Source organism: Acartia tonsa, chromosome 1 (assembly GCF_053477335.1).
Source record: "Acartia tonsa isolate MP-2025a chromosome 1, ASM5347733v1, whole genome shotgun sequence".
Lineage (NCBI taxonomy): Eukaryota > Metazoa > Arthropoda > Copepoda > Calanoida > Acartiidae > Acartia > Acartia tonsa.
In genome coordinates this window covers 45,172,947-45,196,697 of record NC_137260.1, presented here as the reverse complement: position 1 = coordinate 45,196,697, position 23,751 = coordinate 45,172,947, and the positions used below count along the sequence as shown (strand labels likewise).

General features: G+C 33.4%; 2 protein-coding genes across 2 annotated transcripts in view; one reads left to right on the top strand and one right to left on the bottom strand.

Annotated features, from left to right (window-relative positions):
• Positions 1-13,396, top strand: part of LOC145321570 (uncharacterized) — a 44,313-nt gene extending 30,917 nt beyond the window's left edge. Inside the window, exons 16-30 of the mRNA XM_080163007.1 lie at positions 366-460; positions 974-1,073; positions 1,982-2,061; positions 2,750-2,795; positions 3,365-3,434; positions 3,889-3,980; positions 4,349-4,429; positions 5,247-5,319; positions 5,630-5,717; positions 6,573-6,740; positions 7,058-7,110; positions 8,909-9,033; positions 9,339-9,407; positions 12,042-12,095; positions 12,413-13,396. Of these exons, the coding sequence (XP_080019133.1) occupies positions 366-460; positions 974-1,073; positions 1,982-2,061; positions 2,750-2,795; positions 3,365-3,434; positions 3,889-3,980; positions 4,349-4,429; positions 5,247-5,319; positions 5,630-5,717; positions 6,573-6,740; positions 7,058-7,110; positions 8,909-9,033; positions 9,339-9,407; positions 12,042-12,095; positions 12,413-12,469 (1,251 nt within the window). The 3' untranslated portion in view covers positions 12,470-13,396. The remainder of the gene's footprint in view (positions 1-365; positions 461-973; positions 1,074-1,981; positions 2,062-2,749; positions 2,796-3,364; positions 3,435-3,888; positions 3,981-4,348; positions 4,430-5,246; positions 5,320-5,629; positions 5,718-6,572; positions 6,741-7,057; positions 7,111-8,908; positions 9,034-9,338; positions 9,408-12,041; positions 12,096-12,412) is intronic.
• Positions 13,397-13,786: 390 nt separating this feature from the next.
• Positions 13,787-23,751, bottom strand: part of LOC145321516 (uncharacterized) — a 16,464-nt gene continuing 6,499 nt past the window's right edge. Inside the window, exons 13-22 of the mRNA XM_080162927.1 lie at positions 21,061-21,124; positions 20,563-20,657; positions 20,123-20,366; positions 19,361-19,426; positions 18,243-18,361; positions 17,545-17,711; positions 16,990-17,083; positions 15,975-16,048; positions 15,588-15,705; positions 13,787-14,657 (exon numbers count right to left, since the gene is read on the bottom strand). Coding sequence (XP_080019053.1) covers positions 14,295-14,657; positions 15,588-15,705; positions 15,975-16,048; positions 16,990-17,083; positions 17,545-17,711; positions 18,243-18,361; positions 19,361-19,426; positions 20,123-20,366; positions 20,563-20,657; positions 21,061-21,124 — 1,404 coding nt within the window. The 3' untranslated portion in view covers positions 13,787-14,294. The remainder of the gene's footprint in view (positions 14,658-15,587; positions 15,706-15,974; positions 16,049-16,989; positions 17,084-17,544; positions 17,712-18,242; positions 18,362-19,360; positions 19,427-20,122; positions 20,367-20,562; positions 20,658-21,060; positions 21,125-23,751) is intronic.

The following is a 23,751-nucleotide window of genomic DNA, read 5'->3' as shown; positions in this document are numbered from 1 at the left end:
ATGGCTTCGTAATCGATTAATATCTTCTGGATTAGAACCACTTCTAAGTCATACCGAAAACTCATGTAAAACATCATATTAAGAACAATTTTCCACGGATAATAAAATAAAAATTATAATATTACTACCAGTTTTGTTAGCCCGGGCATTTGGCCATGGATCCTCTGATAAAGGGGAGGGAAGGGTGGGGGTTTTTGTAAAAAATAGGTGGGAGGGGGGAAAAATGAAAATTAAGGAGTAGTGAAAAGATTATTTCCATTTTTTTTTTTTTTGGGGGGGGGGGGGATAAATATTTTGCAGCATAAAAAATGAATATTGTGCAGAATATACACTCCTGCAACCATGTTAAAATAGATTTTGTTTAGTGCCATTTTGTGAGGCCTTCTGATGACTCAGAGGCCAGAATTGACGTCCTACATCCGGATCTGCTCTATAGCGTCAGAGAAATTGGAGAACTCAGGTATATATTGGATTAGGGTTGGGAAACCCATCCATCCGGGGTCCGTATCTCTGACCGTCCGTTACGGATAGTTCTTGTAACTTTAGGCATGTAAGAGTTTTCCTATCAATTTCAAAAATGGTGAAATGATTTCTGCAACAGTTTGGATGTTCACTGTATGACGGTCAAACTTTGACAAGGAACACTTTAGAAAGCGTAGCAACTCATAATTACTGCCAGAAAGTCCGTATAGCCATACTATATGATTTTAGCTTTATTGCGACTATTATTCCTTTTGATTTATCTCTTTAATATTAATTCATATGTCAATTAGACCCTATGTCATTATTATCAGGAATAAGTTTTAGCAAACAAGCGAATTAAATCTAAAATAATATTTGGGGGGTAGATGAAAAGGTTATCAATTATACTGTGTGTTGCCCCCCAACGACAGCTGAAAATCACGTATAGGTTTAGAGATTTTTTTCTGCGTTAATTTCGTTGTTGGTATTAGCTGATTAAATAAATTTGTAGTGAAGGAGAGACCCACTGGTTAACAAGTAACAACCCTGTAGTCCTACCCAATGGATCTGCCATGATGCTCACTCTGGATTGTGGAGTCGTCTGTGGACAGGTATATACCACTTCAGAAACTAGAATCTACAACCTTTCCAAAGATCTAACATTTTTACTATTTTCATTTTTGTAGAAGAAGTAAAATTTTATATTTGCACATTATATAGAATATATAAAAAAAACGTTTTAGCTTAACTACGGCTGTTGACTGTATAGATTTGATTTTACAAAAATAGACACTTAAAATTAAACATAATGAATTCTAAAAATAACAAAAAGGCTTTCTAAAATGATAGATAGATAGATTTATTAACAGAAGATATAATCCTATTTTTTCAACTTTTTTTAAAAATAAATGTTTGGGGCGAAGTCACTAGTACTATGTTCATATTATTGATGTGAGGTACTCAACAAAAATATTTGTGATTAATACAGTTCTTAATTATTTATTCACTAGACATTGCTGACATTTCTTTTCCTCATTCTTCTACATTTATTTAATATGTATTAGAGCAGGGAGGGAGGGGGCATTGGACAGTAAATAATAATGGCCCCAAAGGTTTTTATAAACGCTCTCTCATTTTTTTCGCGTGAAAACTTTTAATCTTAAATGGGTCGAATAAACTATAATTTTTTCAAACTTTTCCACCGATAGTTTTTAACTACTACTTCTACTTAATCCTCTGTCGTTTTATTCCTTGAGATCCCTTTTTACTGGTTAATTCTTAATCAACATCTACCCTGTCAAACTTTTGTGTCGATATTATAACAATATGAGCATTTAGTGGATAGTTTACCCTGAGGACCTCCAAGCCTTAAAAAAAATATCGCCCCAATCGCATAAACAAATTTATCCGGGCATGGGGGGGGGGGGGATACACATTCTTACTTTCCCCCTTAGACGTCTCTGAGTGGGCGAGTATTTTAATAAATTATATTGCTATTGTTCATATGATTTTTATTTAGGTTTACCATGGCTTAGATTCCCCCACTAAATGTCAACATCACTCGGATAGATTTCCACATTTCTGTATGTCAAACATTAGGTAAAACTTTATGTAAATTAAGAAGGACAACATCCATAGAAGCATAGGCCACTAGTATTAATAAACCATTGATTACAATACGATTAAATTAAAGACGGGGTTTAATAACTGTTTTTCCACCCTGTGCCGACTTTTAATTAGGTCTTTGAATATCAGCCAATAGCCTCGGAAATATTAACACAGCCAAGTCGCTACAAAGTAATTATCTGGATTATATTATATCTATACATTGAATGCAATACGAACTTTTGGTAACAAATATAGAATTACTTCCCACTTAAATGTCTGACTAGAGGCCTTAGGGGGGAGATTAACCCTCCCCACCCTTGTCATTTAAGTTTTATAAAAAAAATGGGTGGGTGGGGGGGGGGATATTTTATGTTGGTTCATTAATTATTGAAATCTCTCAGTTAAAACACACATACTGACACTCAAACATCCAAGATTTTATGTTTAAAAATTACAAAATTATGAGAAAGCACGACACCCTAATTATAGAAAATCTTTACTATCAAAAAATTAAATATGTAATAATGTAACTTAATAGTACATGATTTTTTATCAAAATATTATTTTAATATTTTAAATAATGTTTATTCTAAGCAAATATATTAAATATTTAAAAAGGATTTCATATTTAAAATATCAATATTTGATAAAATTAATATTTTTTGTGAAAATATTTTAGTGATGATAATGTTGATCTGAGGGCAAGCTCTGTGTGTTCATCTGAGGTAAAATTATTTAATTTTAATGTTAATGGAAGAAGCTCTTTAAAGTGACTTGGAAAAAATGACGCATAGGCCGATACACAGACTAAATAACCAATGGCAGGCCAGTATACATTTGCATTGACCAATAGAATGTCAGTATGAAGTCATTTTTTATAGGCACTAAAAAAGGCTTTATGGAATAGATATATAGTTTATAGATCCTCAATTTTTAATTGGAACATCTGACCACAATTTTTTTATTGGAAAGAATGCACATTTTGGGACGAAAGTAAAAGTTATGTATTTTTGATTTGAAAGCTTTTTCCGGTACCAAAAAAAAATGACGTCATACTGGCCTATCATCGCTCGATTTAAATGTATACTAGCCTACCATTGGTAATTTAGTCTGTGTATTGGCCTATAATTGATCAGTTGTAATGCATTAAGTTTTTTTTTATATGCACCATAAAGAGCTTTGTTTTTTTTAAGTGGATACTCAATATTCAAAGCAGCTGAAATTACAAAATATTTCTGGTTTCAAAAAAGCATTACAAATAGACAAACTAACGTTCACCCAAATGATATTTTAGACTGGTTATGTGTACATAATTGGAAATTGTCTGGATTCTAACAATGGAAATAACACCGCCCACCAACAAGGTAGTAAAAAAATCCAAGGAGGGAGGAGACATTGGGCTGTTTATTACGCTAGTCTCCAAAGTTTTATAATTAAGTTTTCTTTTTCGGTGGCTTTAACAACTTTAAAAACTTTTAATGAATTCTAATTGGTTGGTTCATTAATATAGTGTCCAAACTTTTAACCACTAATTGTAATCTATAAAATGGGTAGTTTTGTATATCGTCATTGGGGATTTACATCAATTTATCGGCCATAAATCATTATATCCTTGGAACATCGTTATGTCGATATTATGTTACCTAATCTTATGTCATAAATTGGATGTAAATTTAACAAAAAGGTTTATTTCAAAATTTCATGCTGTTATTATGTCAATTACAACCCGTATTATCTATCAAAATAAGGAGGGGGGGGGGGTTCTGTGCACGACCAGGTACTTTGAGGGAAACCCCAAAAAAACCTTGTCTATTTTAGTTGGTGAAGGAGAGACCTGTGAAACATTCAAACTTGTTCCTCCACCTGACAGTGAGATCACCTTGTTTGACAGCAATTCTGCATGCTTTAAGGTAAACCCATACGGACCAATTGACAATGTCTGTGTTAACGTCGGTTCGTTGTACACATCTCTTAGTGAAGTGAATCGAGCAAAATTAGTTTGGTCCGTTTAAAAAGCAAAAATTATGGCTGTTGCTACACAAAAGAAAAAACATCTTGTTCGATACAGAAATTGTGGGAATTGTAATGTATTTTTTACTGGTACCCAAAGTTTTATGAAAAACTATCTCTGCTTGTTGACATAAAAACTTTAGGGACTTTAAATTCATCTTCGTTGGATTGTACCAACCGTCAGTGTCCAAAGTGTTTCGCCATTAATTTTTATATAATAATCAAAATTTGTCCACAGATTTAAGGTTTAAATTAAATTTTTGTTAAGGGAAATTTGTACATATTTTCTGGAACTCGTGTTATTCATGGACCTGACTTTGGATATATTTGGTGCTCTTTTGATTTACAGGTGACCACAAATATATTCATTATTTTTATGTGTAACTAAAAGATAAATACCTTTTGATATTAAGAAGAACAGTTAAGTACATTTATTTTTAAGAGTAAAATATTTAAGTATTCAATTTAAGAAATTTACTTTTTTGGGCAGGTTTGTTGAATTTAAATTTACGTTGGTCAACTTATTGAATTTCAATTAGTATTTCATAATCTAAAGCGGATCACTTACTTTAATATTTTGCATGGGTCATTATTTTGCATAAATCAACCATATTATGGCTGGGGGCAAAAATTTTAACAAAATATTTCTAAAACAGGACGGGGTAATGTACATATTGTACAATACTTACAAAACCTCCTTAGACTGACATATTTCACTACAAGATAATTTTTAAAAATGTAGTAGGCATTTTATGAAAAAGGCGTTTTTTGAGATAGGCGTTTTCTGAGATAGGCGTTTTTTAAGATAGGCGTTTTTTAAGATAGGCGTTTTCTGAGATGGGCGTTTTTTAAGATAGGCGTTTTCTGAGATGGGCGTTTTTTTGAGTATAGCGGTTTACCTCAAAGTGCCTAGTCGAGAATATCACCACCCCTCCCCTTGTTTTGAAATTAATCGAAATAAATGAGAGGTAGTTTTTCGCTTGTTTGTTGTTTACTTTAGTTCCGGTAAGGTAAGGTTATATTGGGTACATGGCAGCCACACAGGATTAGGGCACTGTAGATATAGTTAAGCATAAGCAATTTTTTTTATTTTAAAATAAGGTTTAAGGTTTCAGTGCTCGATAGGCACCTTAAGAAAAAGTAACAACTATATTATAATAATTTAGGAATTTCACACGCGTTACAGTCAGAGTTACAAAGCTGGACATAGTCTGTGGAAAACTAAACTAACTTCAATAGGTGTTTCATTTATAGATTTATTAAAGACTTTAAAGACAAATGTTTGTAAATATATTAGATAATTTAAGAAAAACCTTGGTCTAATGTATCCTAATATAAAAAACTCAAATTAGTTAAATAAAAATAAAATCTTTAAATAATATTACTAAGTTTGATATACGAGTTTAAATCAAATAATATAAAGATGTAATGTTTAATTTACAAAAAAGTTTTTTTTATATTTTTGTAATTTAAAAAAATGAAGGTAAAATTTAACTTATAATCTAAAAGATAATCGAAAGTCAAACACTCAATTAATATTTTATTTCAGGAGAGGAGCCCCTTATTTCTAGATCCCTTCATATTCATGATTTGAGTACAAAGGTTTGGATCAGGTTTCCAGATGAAACACCATTCAGGTAATTGGGACATTTTTAATGTATATTTATTGTTTATGTCACAAACTTTTTGAGGTTGTTATATACGAAATTTACCTCATAATAGATAGTCGGAAACTATGCCTCTCTTACCTAATAGGATCATGAACTTTTTGTCGTTTTTTTTTATATTTTCTCGTATTTATTCGAATCCGGTGGATAGGAACCGGTTCTCATCCATACGAAAAAAAACTATGTCTAGCATCGTATTATATCCAGCTTTCTACGAATATAAAAATATACAATCATAAAATTAAAACCACGTTTTTTAGCCGGTGCCTTTGGCACCTCGGGCTAAAAAACTAGTTTTAATCTTATAACTGTACATTCTATAATCCGCGGAAAGCCGTTTATAATACGATGCGAGAAATAACTATTATTACACCTTTATTATAATTCAGGACTGTTTGTATGTCATTAATTCTAGTTATATTAGTTATTTCTCGTATCGTATTATAAACGGCTTTCCGCGGATATAGAATGTACAATTATAAGATTAAAACTAGTTTTTTTAGCCCCGAGCACCGGCTAAAAAAACTGGTTTTAATCTTATGATTGTACATTTCTATATTCGTAGAAAACTGGATATAATACGATGCTAGACATAGTTTTTTGTATGGATGAGAACCGGTTCCTATCCACCGGATTCGAATAAATACGAGGAAATAAATTCCTAAATATTTATAATGTTCATTACATTACATATGACATTCGTTTTCTTGTTTTTATATAATTGATCATTACTTTCTTCAATTACTTTTTTCTCCCTCCATCTGTTTTATGAATATATATTAAACATGTAGTCTTGGTAAGTTTTAAGCTTAATTTTGTATTTAGAATATCTGGTGGAGCCACAGTATGGCACCTGGCAAAACTTTATCTTATTGGTGGATATACAATTGAATATGATCCAGAGCTCAAATCTTTCTATCAGAATCCAAGTAATTCTGTCTGGGTATTTGATCCTGCCAAGGGTTTCTGGAGCCAGGGGCCTACCTTACCCAGGTAAATTATTTATCCCCAACTTTAGAGAAAGTGTTCTCAAAGTTTAATCCTAATGCAAAAGAAGCAGGACAACTGTCTTTCTCTTACACAAAATCTTATGAACATTACTCTACATGGTAGCTTGATATAGGTCTGGGTCAGGTTTTGGTCTATTATGGGCGGGTTAAGACAACCATCCCAAAACAATATTATTTCCCTAATACAAACTCTTTTGATAAAGATCTTTAAAGCTGTGTGTAAAGGGAATATTTTTTAAAACCATTTTTTTAAAATCTTTAATTGCTGTACCATAAGAATAATAGACATTCCTTTTTCAGGACAAGTTTAGAAGTGGAAGACAGAATCATTTCTTTCAGAGGATATGCTTTTGGTGAGTTAATTTTTTAAGTTTAAAACATATGAATTTCAGTTAAATTTTAATTCAGATTATTAGTAATTTTATTTTTTCTGTCATTTTGATTCGGTAATTTGATCCTGTTTGGTGATTTTTGACTTGACAAAAGCTTTTGATCCAACCTTTCCTTTGTGTTTAATATGAAGGTGATGTATAGTTGTGGAGCTACCCTTGCTATAATAATATATTATTAAGGAGGTGCTGTGAGTCATGCTGTGTGTATATACTATAGTGGTGGAGCTACCCTTGCTATAATAATATATTATTAAGGTGGTGCTGTGAGTCATGCTGGGTGTACATACTATAGTGGTGGAGCTACCCTTGCTATAATAATATATTATTAAGGAGGTGCTGTGAGTCATGCTGTGTGTATATGTATACTATAGTGGTGGAGCTACCCTTGCTATAATAATATATTATTAAGGAGGTGCTGTGAGTCATGCTGGGTGTATATACTATAGTGGTGGAGCTACCCTTGCTATAATAATATATTATTAAGGTGGTGCTGTCAGTCATGCTGTGTGTATATACTATAGTGGTGGAGCTACCCTTGCTATAATAATATATTATTAAGGAGGTGCTGTGAGTCATGCTGGGTGTATATACTATAGTGCTGGAGCTACCCTTGCTATAATAATATATTATTAAGGAGGTGCTGTGAGTCATGCTGTGTGTATATACTATAGTGGTGGAGCTACCCTTGCTATAATAATATATTATTAAGGTGGTGCTGTGAGTCATGCTGTGTGTATATACTATAGTGGTGGAGCTACCCTTGCTATAATAATATATTATTAAGGAGGTGCTGTGAGTCATGCTGTGTGTATATACTATAGTGGTGGAGCTACCCTTGCTATAATAATATATTATTAAGGTGGTGCTGTGAGTCATGCTGTGTGTATATACTATAGTGGTGGAGCTACCCTTGCTATAATAATATATTATTAAGGTGGTGCTGTGAGTCATGCTGTGTGTATATACTATAGTGGTGGAGCTACCCTTGCTATAATAATATATTATTAAGGAGGTGCTGTGAGTCATGCTGGGTTTATATACTATAGTGGTGGAGCTACCCTTGCTATAATAATATATTATTAAGGTGGTGCTGTGAGTCATGCTGTGTGTATATACTATAGTGGTGGAGCTACCCTTGCTATAATAATATATTATTAAGGAGGTGCTGTGAGTCATGCTGTGTGTATATACTATAGTGGTGGAGCTACCCTTGCTATAATAATATATTACTAAGGTGGTGCTGTGAGTCATGCTGGGTGTACATACTATAGTGGTGGAGCTACCCTTGCTATAATAATATATTATTAAGGTGGTGCTGTGAGTCATGCTGGGTGTACATACTATAGTGGTGGAGCTACCCTTGCTATAATAATATATTATTAAGGTGGTGCTGTGAGTCATGCTGGGTGTATATACTATAGTGGTGGAGCTACCCTTGCTATAATAATATATTATTAAGGTGGTGCTGTGAGTCATGCTGGGTGTATATACTATAGTGGTGGAGCTACCCTTGCTATAATAATATATTATTAAGGTGGTGCTGTGAGTCATGCTGTGTGTATATACTATAGTGGTGGAGCTACCCTTGCTATAATAATATATTATTAAGGAGGTGCTGTGAGTCATGCTGGGTTTATATACTATAGTGGTGGAGCTACCCTTGCTATAATAATATATTATTAAGGTGGTGCTGTGAGTCATGCTGCGTGTATATACTATAGTGGTGGAGCTACCCTTGCTATAATAATATATTATTAAGGTGGTGCTGTGAGTCATGCTGGGTGTATATACTATAGTGGTGGAGCCACCCTTGCTATAAATAATATATTCAAAAGTTGTGATACCGCCCCGCTCAACAAGTATGAATACGTTAGCTTTCCTAAGGTAAGGATCTTTAATATTTCACAGGACAAGATTTCAATATTAAGGTGGTTTTCACTTTTGACACTTTTCCTTTATCATTGAAATTATGACATTAATTTTAATTTGCAATGAAAATTTACACTTTTTAGGATGTAAGTATGTATAGCTAAATGAAATTTTTACCTGTTTCCGTCGGATTAAAATATTAACTTTCAGAAATTATTTCTACACGTTTTATGGGTTTGTTCGTGAACAGACAGAAACCTTTTTTGTATTCAAAAAGACATCAGTTTTTATAACAACTAATCTTGTTAAAAATTGCTAAGGTGCTAAAACTGGAGCCAAACTGTAAAGAATGGAAAACTATTTACTCTCAATCTCCAGTTAACAATCAGGTTACATTTGTAATCTTCTAGCAGTAAAAGCGAAACTTTTCTATAATTAGGTTCGGTCCGTCCATACGTCCGGAACGGATAGCTTTTTTTGTTAATTTAGGCATGTTAGAATTTTCCTATCAATTTCAACCCATGCATGGTGATTCCTGTAATAGTTAGGTACGATTTAGAAAGCGTAGCAACTCTATAATCACTAAAAGAGTGTCAGTATGTACATTTTAAACATGTTGATTTTATTACTTTTTTAACAGCAAACTTTTATTTGATCTAATTATCCGATTGGTCTGATTTTTTGTATACTGATTCCTGGGCTAACAAAGTACAATATTAAAAGCAAAGCAACTCTATAATCAAGTCCTAAAAATGTAAGTATGTCCATAAACATTATCGTGTGTAAATCAGATTTTCAACAAGTTTACTTACATTTTTGCTTCGACTCTTATACATTTATATTATGATTATTCAGTTCTGACACTACACAAGTGTTAATATCAGTTTGTCCTTCAGTTTCAGAGCTTCGCTTTTAGTGATGTTGTCATCCTTGTGGATATTATGATAGGGTAAAAATTATCGTCAATTTAGGTTGCAATTTCCTCTGTCATTTATTGTTACTTTACTTGTAGAAATAAAGAGAAGGATTTAAAGGTGGGAAGATAGGGTGGGTCGTTATTTTAGCTAGCCACAGGTTTTACTTGAATAGAATACATAATCTGGTAATCTATCCAAGTATTAATAAACCCATTGATAAAAGGTGACTTTAATTTAAATGCTTTAGCCAGGGAGCATGGGAGATACTATAAATTTAAATTGTATCTTATTAATTGGCTAAACAACTTTAGGAATTTTTATTGCGCTTTGATAAGTTGATCCAAACCTTTCAAACAATAATTTTCAACCAATCTACTGAAGTAGTTTGTTTACTATCATTCGGAATATAAGTCAATTTATCGTCAATTGTCTTATCCATTAAAATCTCTGGGTTTGGTATAGATTATGTGTCAAAAATTGGAAGAAAGTCGTTTACAGTTAAAATCTAAATTTAAATTGCCTAGATATTGCAATAGCAATTTATTCACAGATTTTGTCACTGTTCCCCTATTCTCTATGGACTAAGCCTTTAAAAGGGGATATAAAAATTTTGTCTTTTTAATGTATCTTGTAATTTTTCCTTAATTTTCTTAGAAAAAAATCTCTTTATGCTCTATACAGTTTTCTCTATTCTAATTTTGGAGAAAATTTGTAAGTAAATAGGAAAACAATCAGGATAATTTGGTCAATTATTTCCTCTAGTGTCTAACATATTCTGTGTATTATTATACAACAGCTAGGGATCTATAGGGATAAGACAATGGCCTATATATTGATGAATTAACCCCTTCTGTAGATCACAATTAGTTGTAGAAACGTTGGTACACTTTACTTAATGTGTCAACCAATCAAAATTTATTAAAGTCCCCAAAGTTGTTAAACCAACCAATAAGAAAACGTTATCATAAAACTTTCGGACCAGTGTAATAAACTTACCAATGTCCCCTCCCTCCCTATACTACAAGAGTTTGAGGGGAACGTAGATACTTAGTAATTATTATATTTGTCTGTCCGTCGGACTCAGCAAGTTCCCTCACAAAAAAAAGCTTTAAATAATAACGTCCTTGTTTATTTAATTAAGTAACCTTTGTTGCTATTTTTCAGGGCTCGGCAGCCGCGACTAATTTTCAAATTTAAATACCTTTGGATGCTTTGATTTTTTTGTTGTTGAATATTTAGGTCAGGTTTAGACTTCCTTCTGATTTTTAAAACTGTAAATGTTTGTTTTCCTTTTGACTTACGCGTGCTGCCGAGGCTTGCTATTTCTAGAATCAAAACTTTTACAAAATACTTGAGAAAAACAAACTTTGTCTTTGTTAATTGGCGTACTGTACCACACTCCAACAATTTCAATTTTTTATTGTTTAACAATATTTTCGGCTAATGGGAATTGCACTTATGAACTTCACCCAAAACATTTATAACCTAAGCCCCACAGTTCTTTAATCACTGTTTGGGGGTTAACATAATCAATATAACAAACCTAGCTTACCTAATACATACATATGTGTCAGCTTATACCAACAATGAAATAAATTCGGAAAAAAATCACGTAACCTATACGTGTTTTTCAGCTGTCGTTGGGGGGCAACACATCGTAAAATTGACGACCTCTCCATTTGCCCCCAAAATATTATTTTATATTTATTTCGCTTGTTGGTTATACCTTATACCTGCATATGTGTACTTATAAGCTCACCAAAAAATTCAATCTTGTTTCAAGTTTCAATTTTTCAACCTTTGTGATATCTCAGTTTTGTTTAATTTAAGACTAATATAATTTTATTATTACTTTTATCATGGGGAATAGATTAGCTTATATAAAGTAGTAAGGTTTTATTTGTATGTAGCTTAAAATTTTGATAAATGCTGAAATGGTTCTCCATTTTATGTAAAAATCTATAGGTTTAAGGCTATTTAATTCTTATATCTTAGTTTAGTTTTAGGATAGTTTCCTTCTTGAATACTCCTTCTAGTCAATAGCACATAGATGCTAGGGGCGCAGCCACTAGTTTTCATACATAACTAACATTATATTTTATTTAGGATTATACTTTGTATGGAGCTATACCTGCCTATGTCAGCCTTAAGAAAATCAAGGTAATATAAATTAGTAAAATGATAATTTTTGGCAGGTTCACTGCTAAAGGCAGTTAAACTGTATGATAAAAAATTACTGAATCTTAAAATCTACTTACCTTAAATGTATAAAAGTAAGTAGTACAAATTTGTACGGTTCTAGTTGATTTTAAAACGCTAAGTAAAGTATTTCACAGACTAACATGATAAATGCATAAATTGTAGGGCTCAACAACAGCCTGTCACCCTAACTTTCATTTGTTCGAGGCTTAGGTACGACTGCCGAGCCCTGATAAGTTTAATGGTAGTTTAAAGCTAAATAATATTTGTTTGTTTAGGTAAAGAATGGAAGATTAGTAAGTTGTCCTTTCAACACTGAACAATCAACCTTGTGAGAACATAGTAATAGTATTATAAACAGTTTTCCGCGGATATATAAATGTACAATTACAAGATTAAACTCAGTTTTTTAGCCCCGAGATGCCGAAGGCACGGGCTAAAAAACTGTTTTTAATCTTATGATTGTACATTTTTATATTCGTAGAAAACTGGATGTAATACGATGCTAGACATATTTTTTCGTATGGCTGAGAACCGGTTCTAATCCACCGGATATTAATCGGCTTCGAATGAACACGAGAAACATAATTATGCTATATTACCTATTTATTTAAATCTTTAGTAATATCAAATTTGACGATTCTTTACCTCAAGTTCCCCCGCGAGCAAAGAAACTCATCCCTTAATTTCAAAATAAAATGAAAATAAAGATTTTTTCTTTATGCCTAAACCCTGTTGGGCCTGTAATTGCAGTGCCACAATCCTTTGAGGCTATACCTACCCTTTACCCAGTATAAAACACAAACACGAAAAACTAACCCACCTTTTTATCAAAATAAAGTGGGGGGGAGGGGTTATGTGCTTGACTAGGTACTTTAGGGGAAAGTGCCAATTTTACATATGATAAATGGAGAAAATATCTATTTATTTTTCAGTATCCTATCCCCAAACTAGTTTTAATATCTTTCATGATAATTTCTCAAACTTAACCTTGTGCTTTATTAAATCTTAACATTTATTTTCTAAAATACAACAAAATTATACGCTGTTCTTATTTATTGATATTTATTTATGTTAAAAATAATATTTATGTACAACATGTAGTAAAAAGATGTCTATCCGTCCGTTCGGATGAAGCTTAAGATCCCGCTAACTGCAGGACCAATGTTTTTAGGGGCGAAGCCACTACCTTAACAAATTGTATTAGTAAAAATGTAAGTACAATAGTTTGTAACTAAGATTTGAATAAATTATATATTATTTTATTTTCGATATTTTTCTTTTTTTTAAAACTTAAAAATATCATATCAAATGTTTTGTTTTTATCAATTTGTCAATTTCAGATTTCGATCAATTTTCGGGAACGATTTATTAAGGTTTCTAAACGTTGCGTTTATTCGTCTGTAGCATATAGCTCATTTTGTTCGTATTTCCGGTTTAGAATTGGCCTATCGATTTTTAATTTTTATTCACTGATTCCTGAAACAATATGGAGTAATTTAAAAGCATAATATTCGAAGATTTATTTCGAATATTGTTCAAAATGCAATGTTACTCTTATAATTGGTAATGTTCGTTTGTCTGTTTAACTGATTTTAATTTGTTAGGTTTCACTTTTCTGGATGTTGTCATCATTATTTACAATAAAAATATTTTTAATTAACCATTATTTATTAAGAAAATGTTAAAATTATTGATAACAAATAAACTAACTAAGTTAGCAATTTTAAATACATTTCAGATGTAAATTTAAACTCATAAATACAATCAAAAACAATACATAACTAGGTGCTAATAAAACCAATAAATTAATGGATGAAAATTGATTTCGGTAAAAATGTCTAAAGAATTTATTTTGCCACTTATTGAAGTTTATTTATAATTTAAAGCAAACTTTGATTCACAATAACTCAAACATTTCAATAAAATGCAATTTTAAAATTTTTTTTTTTCACTGTATAAGCTCATTTCACCAATATACATAGTAGTCAATATCAAATGTCTTAAGACCATAAATAAGAAGTAGGTGAAACATTATATAAAAGGACTCTATTACGCGACCAAGTATCGTAAAGTTATTATGGTTAGTTTTCACGCTTTTCTTCCTGGTGTGACATGCCTAATATATTAGCTGTAAATTATGATTTAAAAAAACAGGTTTCACTGGAAAATTAAACTACTGTTGTGATGTCTATTTGCAGGGTTCATAGAGTTCACATAAATACTCAATTCTTCAGCTGTTGGCTTCTCATCCACCACATTGTGTATGCTGTTAATAGCCGCTGTCATGTGAGGCGCATGACTGCCGCTAGAATGGTCTCTTTGCTGTTGCAGCGCAGCTGCCAGCTGTGAATGTTGCAAATGCGGCGAGGAGTGTGGACCATGGACTTGTCCGCTTCCAGCTGAAGAATGAATTGGGCCGCGTATGACTGATTGGCCGGGATAAGCAGCTGTTGCGCCGCTGTAATGACTATTGCCGCCGGTGGCGGCAGCTATTGGACTTACGCCGGTAGGCGGTTGCACCTAGATATAAATAAAAACATGAAAAGGAATAAGAGAGACAGATTATATAGGCTAACACTAACCAGTTTTTATCTAGTTTTATTTTATATGCTTTTGGTTTTTTTTCATGAAAGGGAGGGGGGGGGGTGGGTGATTGCCTATAAATCCTGTACCCTTTACCATATTCTTTATCAAACGTGAGATGCTTTCAACGTGCCGAGTCACCAGTGGAGCTTAAGTAGGCCAATTTTCGATGTTAAGGTGTCTAGAGAAAACTCAAAAGGACTTAGGGTCTATCTCTCACCCAGCACCCACAATAAGGGCGAAAGTGACATTGATATGAGAAAAATCGGTCACCCTGAAAGCATCCCACTGTATTAAGGGGGGGGGGGGAAGTTTTGACACATTTGCGTAAACAGGGAGTATAGGCTTTATCTTTGGACTGAGAGTATAGGTTATTAGGGATAAAATCATTCTTATATGATGAATTTTCCCAAGTTTTAAGATTTTTTGGATAGGCCTCCAGGTTCCGGAGCTCCAGGCCTCCAGGTCCTCTCTGTACAGGTAAAAATGAAAAAAAAATTTTTTTTTTTGAAGAGTTAGAAGTCAACTTATGAAACAAAATATGCGTTTTTTCTTCAAATAAGTGAATAACATTCAAAAATATGCATATTTTGTTTCATAGGTTGACTTCTAACTCTTCAAAAAAAAAATTATTTTTTTAATTTTTACCTGTACAGAGAGGACCTGGAGGCCTGGAGCTCCGGAACCTGGAGGCCTGGAGCTCCGGAACCTGGAGGCCTATCCAAAAAATCTTAAAACTTGGGAAAATTCATCATATAAGAATGATTTTATCCCTAATAACCTATCCTCTCAGTCCAAAGATAAAGCCTATACTCCCTGTTTACGCAAATGTGTCAAAACTTCCCCCCCCCCTTTTACAACACTGACCTGTAAGTCCATCGGAAGGTCTGGTTGCTTTAATTTTGGCTTCTTTCTTCTGGGTGTCTTGGGAGATCTGTTATTATCTGAACCCAGGTGAACTTCGTGAATTCTCTTCTTATGATCCCTGAGGTATTAAATAGTGGTTTAAACGATTGGATTCTCGACTAAACGAATCAACCAATCAAATATTAATTAAAGTCCCCAAAGTTGAAAAGCCAATTGTATGAGAAAACATTTTTATAAACTTTGGAGTACCAGTTTAGTTAACAATCCAATATCCTCTTTCTACCTGAAAAAAATGGAAACAGATATCGTTCTTCACGTTCTTCATTAGACAAACATTAGTAAAAGAGTAGCTGCGCTACATGAATAAATAATATAAAACAAACTAACCTTAAATTATCAAATCTTTTGCCAACATACTCACATTGGTCACACTTATAAGTTTCCCCGCGGTGCTTTCGTCTGCTTTCACGGGTTCACAGTTTCATTGATTATTTCATTTTTAAAAGCGAAGCTTTTCTATAATTAGGGTCCGTCCGTCCGTCCGTCACAGAGAGTTAGCCCTTTTCGTTAATTTAAACAGGTTATAATTGTCCTATCGATTCCAAACTTTGCAAGATGATTCCTATAGTAGTTAGGTACAATTAGAAAAGCGTAACAACTCTATAAACAATACCAGAATGTCCGTACGTCCATTTTAAACATGTCGATTTTTAACTTTTTTGACAACAAATTTTTGTATGTTAAAATTATCCGATTCTTCTGATTTTTTGAAAACTGATTCCTATTACAACAAGGTACAATGTTATAAGCGAAGCATCTCTATAAACAAGTCCCAAAAATATAAGTATGTTCTTAAACAGTATCATTTATTTATGCAGTTTTGCAACAAATTTTCTTAAAATATTTTTTGTACTGATGCATTAATATTCTGCTAATTCAGTTCTGACGATCTACAAGTGTTAATGTTCGTTTGTCCTTCCATTTCAGAGCTTCGCTTTTATGGATGTTGTCATCCTTGTTTTTAATAAAAAGAAGCTTTTCTACAATCAGAGTCAGTCTGTGCAACTCTAACCAACCGTAACTAATAGCCCCGATATTTAATTTAAGCATGTTAGTTAGAATGTCCTATTGAATTCAAAGTTTGCATGATAACTGAAGCAGAAAAGTTACAATTTTGGAAGCATAGTAAATCTAAAATCTCAGATATTTTGTACATAAGCTATTTTTGCTCAGATTTTGAAATAATTTTGAGGGTAAAGTCTATCTATATTTTTCTATGTTTGTAAGTCCGTCATATTTGTTAAACTTTGCTCTTATGGAGGTTGTTTAACTTATAAAAAAAGAAACGTAGATTAATTAAAAATTAGGTTATTTAAAAGAAAAATGAATTAAACTCTTTCCTAAAATGTCTTTGTAATTCACATCTGAGGGAAGCGATGTAGTCACAAAGGTCACATGGATATTTTGTATCATCATGTTTAGCCTCATTATGATACCTAAATATTATATAATATTAATGATAATCATACAGGTCAAATGGATATTATGTATCATCATGTTTAAATACTTATATATTAAATAACATTAAAGGAAGCCTGAAAGAAATACACCGATCTAACTGCTGAAAGACTGTCACAAGTAGACCCAACTCCCAAAATTTGAAGCCTTCAGCTTTAGGAGAAAGGGGGGAAAGAGTCATATTTTACTTTCAATTTTACTTTTAAAAAGTTTTTTTGTTTGATTGTGTTGAAGTAAGGTTCTATGGGCAAATTCTCTTGCGAGAGTGGTGGTACACTTCCCAAAAATGGTTGTATTCTTGCCCAGAAAAATTGAGAAGCTACATTGTGAATTTTAGCGAGATCCTTTGATACAAACATATAAACAGACAGCCATTATGTTACTTTTATCTGGGGACATAACAAAAAAATCTATAGGTACCATAAATAAATAAACGTACTTGAGCCTAATAGGATCTTTGGTAGTGTAGCTGCACTTGTCACACATCAATATTTTTGATCCATGCATCCTTTCTGTGTGCTTCAGCAGGTTTAGCTTGAATGTTGTCACAAAGTCACATTCTCCACAGGTGAAGGAGGCAGTACTGTGAACTCGTTCCACATGGGCCTACATAAGAAAATCAAATTAAACAAGTTAGTTTTCATAAAAACTGAAGAATATTTATTTCTCGCATCGTGTTATAAACAGCTTTCAGCGGATATAAAAGATAAAATTATAAGATTAAAACCAGTATTTTTAGTCTAGAAATGCCGAAGGCACGGGCTAAAAAACTGGTTTTAATTTTGTGATTGCACATTGTTATATTCGTAGAAAAATTGGATATAATACGATGCTAAACATAATTTTTCAGTATGGCTTAGAACCGGTTTTAATCCACCGGATATTAATCAGTTTCGAAGCGATACGGAAAAAGATATTTATGTCCTTTTGACTACGGAAATGAGTTACAAACCCCTTGGAACGTATAGAAATCATTTTCTGAAACTTACAATCTAAAAACGGAAAAAGACAAGATAAAATTTTGTACACAAACTTTTTGGATATCATTGTTTTAGATGTCCTTTGAACTAATGACGAAAAAAATAAAAATTATTAGGCAAAAAATTGCCTTCGTTTGAATACCTAACTACTTTGTACCTGTAAATTTCTCATTTTTAAGTTTTTATAATCACATTTGTCACAGTAATGAATTTGTCCCGCCTCATATTTGGGTGCTCGCTTCTTCCGGGGCTGCGGGTTAAAGTGCTTCCTCTCCTAGTTTTCACACATTTTTTTATTAACTTTATTTTATATTTGATGTGCTAAAAATTACATTTATTACGAGATATACTAATTTAGGGTTTTTCAATTAAAGCGACAATTATGCTAAATGATTGAGTACAGCCATTGAAAATATGTTGATATTTCTTAAGTAAGATAGCTTCCAGTCTATTACTTTATAAAAATTTACTAGCGGCTTCGCCCCTAGCCTCTAGGGGCTTTGCCCCAAGAGGTTTAATCAAACCATTTTTCGTATTTTAGATTTAAAAGAAAAGTTTTAAAATTTTTTTGGGGGGGGGGAAATTTTTTTTGGGGGGGGGAGGTAGTCGACCCCACTATTTAAATTATAGTTTTAAAAAGAAAATTATTTTTTTTTTTTTTGGTGGGTTGTTTTTAATTTTTGGGGGGGTTGGGGGTGTCCCACCCCCCAAGAAAATAGCTTAAAACCATCACAGGACCAGTAGGTATAATCCCTGAAAAGTAGAGCCCAATCGGTTCAGCGGTTACTGAGATCTTAAGCTTCAGACGGACAGACAGACGGACAGACAGACATCGTTCTACTTTATATTATAGATATATAATACGCGGATATGGTGACAGGAGAGTTTTTTTTCCAAAAATTTAGGTTGCTAATATTGTCCTCAGATATTTGTCAATCCTAACCTTCATGGTCAGGGGAGGGGGTGGGATTATGTCATGAGGTGGGGGGAGGGGGGTATCATTACAATAGCCAGCTGTGAGAAACATTTTATTAGGGTAGACGAGAATCTCTTACAATATCCACGTATTCTATATCTATTTTTATAATCAAAAGATCCAAACTTCGAATTTAAATTACTACATTACATAAATAAATACAATGTGTTATAATAAGTCCTTCTATTAAAAGTATAATAAAAATTCCTTCTAATCAAAGTATAATAAAAATACATACATATAGTCTGAAAAATATGTATAAATGATATTAAGACAGTTAATTAAATAAATGTGTTCCTTGTGTAATTTTAATTTATCCTTCCTCATTGCCAGAAACCCACAAATATCACAGGGGTACCGTACACCTAAAGTAAAATAGGGTTTACCTTTAAAAGCACAATATTAATTTTTTTCCCCATGCTGCAAAATATTTTATTTTTCCCCCCTCCTATTTTTTTTCCAGCAAGGAAGGGAAAAAATGGAAAATATTTTATAACTCTTTATTTTATACATATTATCCAACCTCCCACATTTTCTTTTAGTTTTTTTCACCAAGGAGGGGAGAAAAATGGCAAAAAATTTCAGTTCTCTTAATTTTTACCCACAACAAGTATTTTTAATTTTTTTACCCCCCCCCCCCTTTAGCAGGGTCAAATTTCCAGAATATACACCCCTGAATAAATTTCAACTTGAAAACATTGTTCTATGTTCAATTTTAGGCATATTTTATATAGGGAGCATCGCGATCGAAGCACTTTGAAAATTTTAACCACCAATAATCGGGTCCATCCGCCCCTTTAGTGCTGCCCTGCACTGTGAAGTTTTTGCTTCATTTTTGCCGCTCTCAGTCCCATACATTGCATAACAAAACATGCTCCCATCCCTGTGCGTCTATTCCTCTGTAGCTGAAGATCTCACTAACCGCTAAAACGATATGGTTCTTTTCTACAGAACCTTCCCTCCCCAAAAAATTATTTTAAATTTGTTGTCTCTAGATGCCTCTAGGGGTGTAGGTAGACGCTAGTATAAAGCATTTAAAATCAAACTAAGTTGAAACATACCTAAATGTTTAGAATTAGTATGAAAGTTGAGTTTATCCCTCCTGGCGCAAGTGAAGTCACACCCATCCACGTCACAGATGAAGGGACCCGCATCCCTGGGACCGTTTCTCTTTTTAGGCTTCTCCGTTTTCACCCTCGTCGTCTTTTTGGGCACGTTGGGGTCTTTGGGTTTCTTTACTCTTTTCTCTGGCTTTGTACTTGCTTTGATTATGGCTGCGCCACCTTCCTCTGTTTTTACATCCACCTTGGAATATTTGTTCAATAATCTTTTTTGTTAAAATAAGTTAAAATAACATTTTTAATAAGTTTTAGGTAACCTTTACCGTAATAGTAACTAAAGAATCATACAATACAAAGCTCCATAGGACCATAATAATCAATTTTGTCTCAATAAAAATATTTTTTTTCTTCTCTCAACTGTAACAGAAAAAGATTTGTACCTGAGTTTGAAATTTTCGTTTAGGATTATAGCTGGGATCATAATCACCATCACTATTGTCATCATCACCAGACTCATTGTCATCCATTCCATCACCTAGATCAACATCTTCATGTTGGGGAGTTCAGTGGTTAGGTTGACCGCTTACATGTGTAGATATATAAGTCTACTGAAAGCACCACAAACATGTCTTTCGATTGTATGAAAACCCTTATACTCGTAATGTAAAAGAGGGGTGGAGGAAAAGAGGACTTCCGACTTAATCGATTTTTTTACCCAAACTGTATTCAGTGGTCTTAAGGGATAAGACAATAGACGGTAGATTGATCCCCAATGTACATTCTTGGTTGAAAAGTTTGAGCAATAAGAGTTTAGAATCAGAATAACTGTACCCAACGCGACGATTAAAATAACTATAATTTGAGTAACAGTATAACTTACAGTCCAATGTCCTACTCTCCCTGATTTTAAGTTAAAAATAAATTTGTATAATTCTTACCATCATCAACAAACTCGTCATAATCATCCGCTATCTCTGTTTTTACAACCATTGGGTTTGTTCCCTGAAAAAAATAACTTATTAATGAAAATAATATTACTGAAATTTTTGTTATTAAAGGGGCGTGGGGAGGGGGGGGGGGGTATGTCCGTTTATGAAACAGGAAAAAAAACTTGACCAAAATAGTTACAAAAGTAGGAACTCAATAAGCATAGCAATTAGTGGTAATAGCCTGGAGGTGGCTTGATGAGCAATAATAATCCCATCTTAACCTTCATTTTAAAAATAAATTGGAATTAGAGGGTTGGGGGTGGTTAAACTTTTTATCTCCTTTGCCTAACCCCTGCCCAGTACTCATTATAAATTATAATATAACCTAACCTAAAGTAATAAACAAACGAACCCCACGACCCCCCCCCCCCCCCCACATCAATTTTCATTTTTTTTCAAAATAAGGGGGTGGTTCTGTGCTAGTCTAGGCAGTTAGAAGAAACTGCCGAAAAAACCTAATCATTGCAATTTAAATTAAATAGGTAGACAATTACAGGGCAGGAGGTACTTCTTGAAGTACTGGGGGATATTGACGTCCCTCCCCTTACCAGTCACCCTTCCTTCCAGGGATATGAAAGGTTTGCGTAGGACTAACTATCCTACCTGTAAAAATTCCAACAGTTACAGAAACCACCCATAAAACCTCAAACACTTATGGCTTTAACACAGCCAGAGGTGTGCAGTGCATGAAACAAGAACTGTTGGAACTGATGCTCAGTTTACTGAGAATATGAAAGATGATGGTGAAATCCGAAAGGAAGCTATCAACTTGATGACAGGACCAATAAGTTCTAAGCAAAGCTGTAAGATAGGAACCTGGAATGTTAGAACAATGTATGAGTCAACTAAAACAGCCCAAGTAGTTAAAGAAATGACAAGTTACAATATCGGAATACTTGGAATTGCAGAATGTAGATGGACAGGACAAGGACAAACCACAACCAAAGATGGCCACCTAATACTTTATTCTGGTCATGAAAGTCAACATATGTATGGGGTTGCTATAATTATTCAAAAACGACATGTCAATTCACTAATAGACTGGAAACCTATATCAGACAGAATAATTAAGGCTAGATTCCAATCAAGGCACTGCAAGTTGACCCTTATCCAATGCTATGCCCCAACAAATGACAAAAGTGAAGAAGTAAAACAAGAGTTTTATGATCAACTGCAATCAATCAGAAACTCAGTACCCAAACATGACATGTGTCTAGTTCTTGGAGATATGAATGCTAAAGTAGGAACTGACAGGACTGGAGTGGAAAATGCAATGGGACACTTTGGCATAGGTACAAGAAATGAAAATGGAGAACTTTTACTTGAATTCTGTTTAAATAATGATATGGTCGTAGGAGGTACATTATTCCAACACAAAAACATTCACAAATATACCTGGACAACACCTGATGGACAAACAAGAAACATGATTGACCATATTATGATCAATAGAAAATGGGTCAAGTCAATGCAAGACTGTAGGAGCTATAGAGGAGCCGACATATTCAGTGACCATGAACTAGTTGTCAGTAAGATTAAATTAAAGCTGAAGCGTACTGGCCATGATAAAAAGAGTGAGATTGGTAGACAATATGATTCTTCAAGATTAAAGGACCCAGTGATAAAGAATGAATTTGTCTTAAAACTCAGAAATAGATTTCAAGTCTTAGAGGACCTAAATGACGAGACTGAGATCACATGGACTTCAATTAAAGAAAACTTTCAATCTACTGCTAAGGAAATCCTAGGACACAAGAAACCAGAGAAAAAGGACTGGATCTCTGAAGAAACATGGAACAAAATAGAAGAGAGAAAGAAGCTTAAAAACAAAATTCATAATGCTCAACATTTGGCTGACATGGGCAATTTAAGAGCTGAATATACTGCTAAAGACAAAGAAGTCAAAAAGCGCACAAGGAAAGACAAGAGAGATTACATTGACAATATGGCTGAAAAGGCCCAGAGAGCAGCTGACTTCGGTAACATGAAAACAGTATACAACATAACCAAGCAATTAAGTGGCAAATATAACAAAAAGAGTGGTGAAACTATCAAGGCTAAAGATGGTAAATTACTCACTACAGAAAAAGAAGTTGCTGAAAGGTGGAAATCGCATTTTGAAGAAGTGTTGAACAGACCTGAACCTGAAATTACTGCTGAACCAGAACCAGGACATGAAATAGACATAGACACAAGACCACCAACTATTCAAGAAGTTAAAGCTGCTATACATAGTCTAAAGAATGACAAAGCACCTGGACCTGACTTGATAACTGCCGAAATGCTTAAGGCAGACATAGATCTTTCTGCTAGGACTCTGACTGATCTCTTTGATAAAATTTGGAGACAAGAAAAGATACCAACTGACTGGTCTAAAGGTATTATCATAAAACTACCTAAGAAGGGAGATTTGAACAATTGTGATAATTGGAGAGGAATTATGCTGCTTTCCATCCCAAGCAAGGTCCTATGTAAAGTTATTTTAAACAGAATTGATGAGAAAATTGACAATAAACTAAGAGAAGAACAAGCTGGATTCCGTGCTGGAAGAGGCTGTGTTGACCAAATTTTCACCCTTAGGACAGTTATTGAACAATGTGTTGAATTTAACAAGCCACTCCATGTAAATTTTGTTGATTT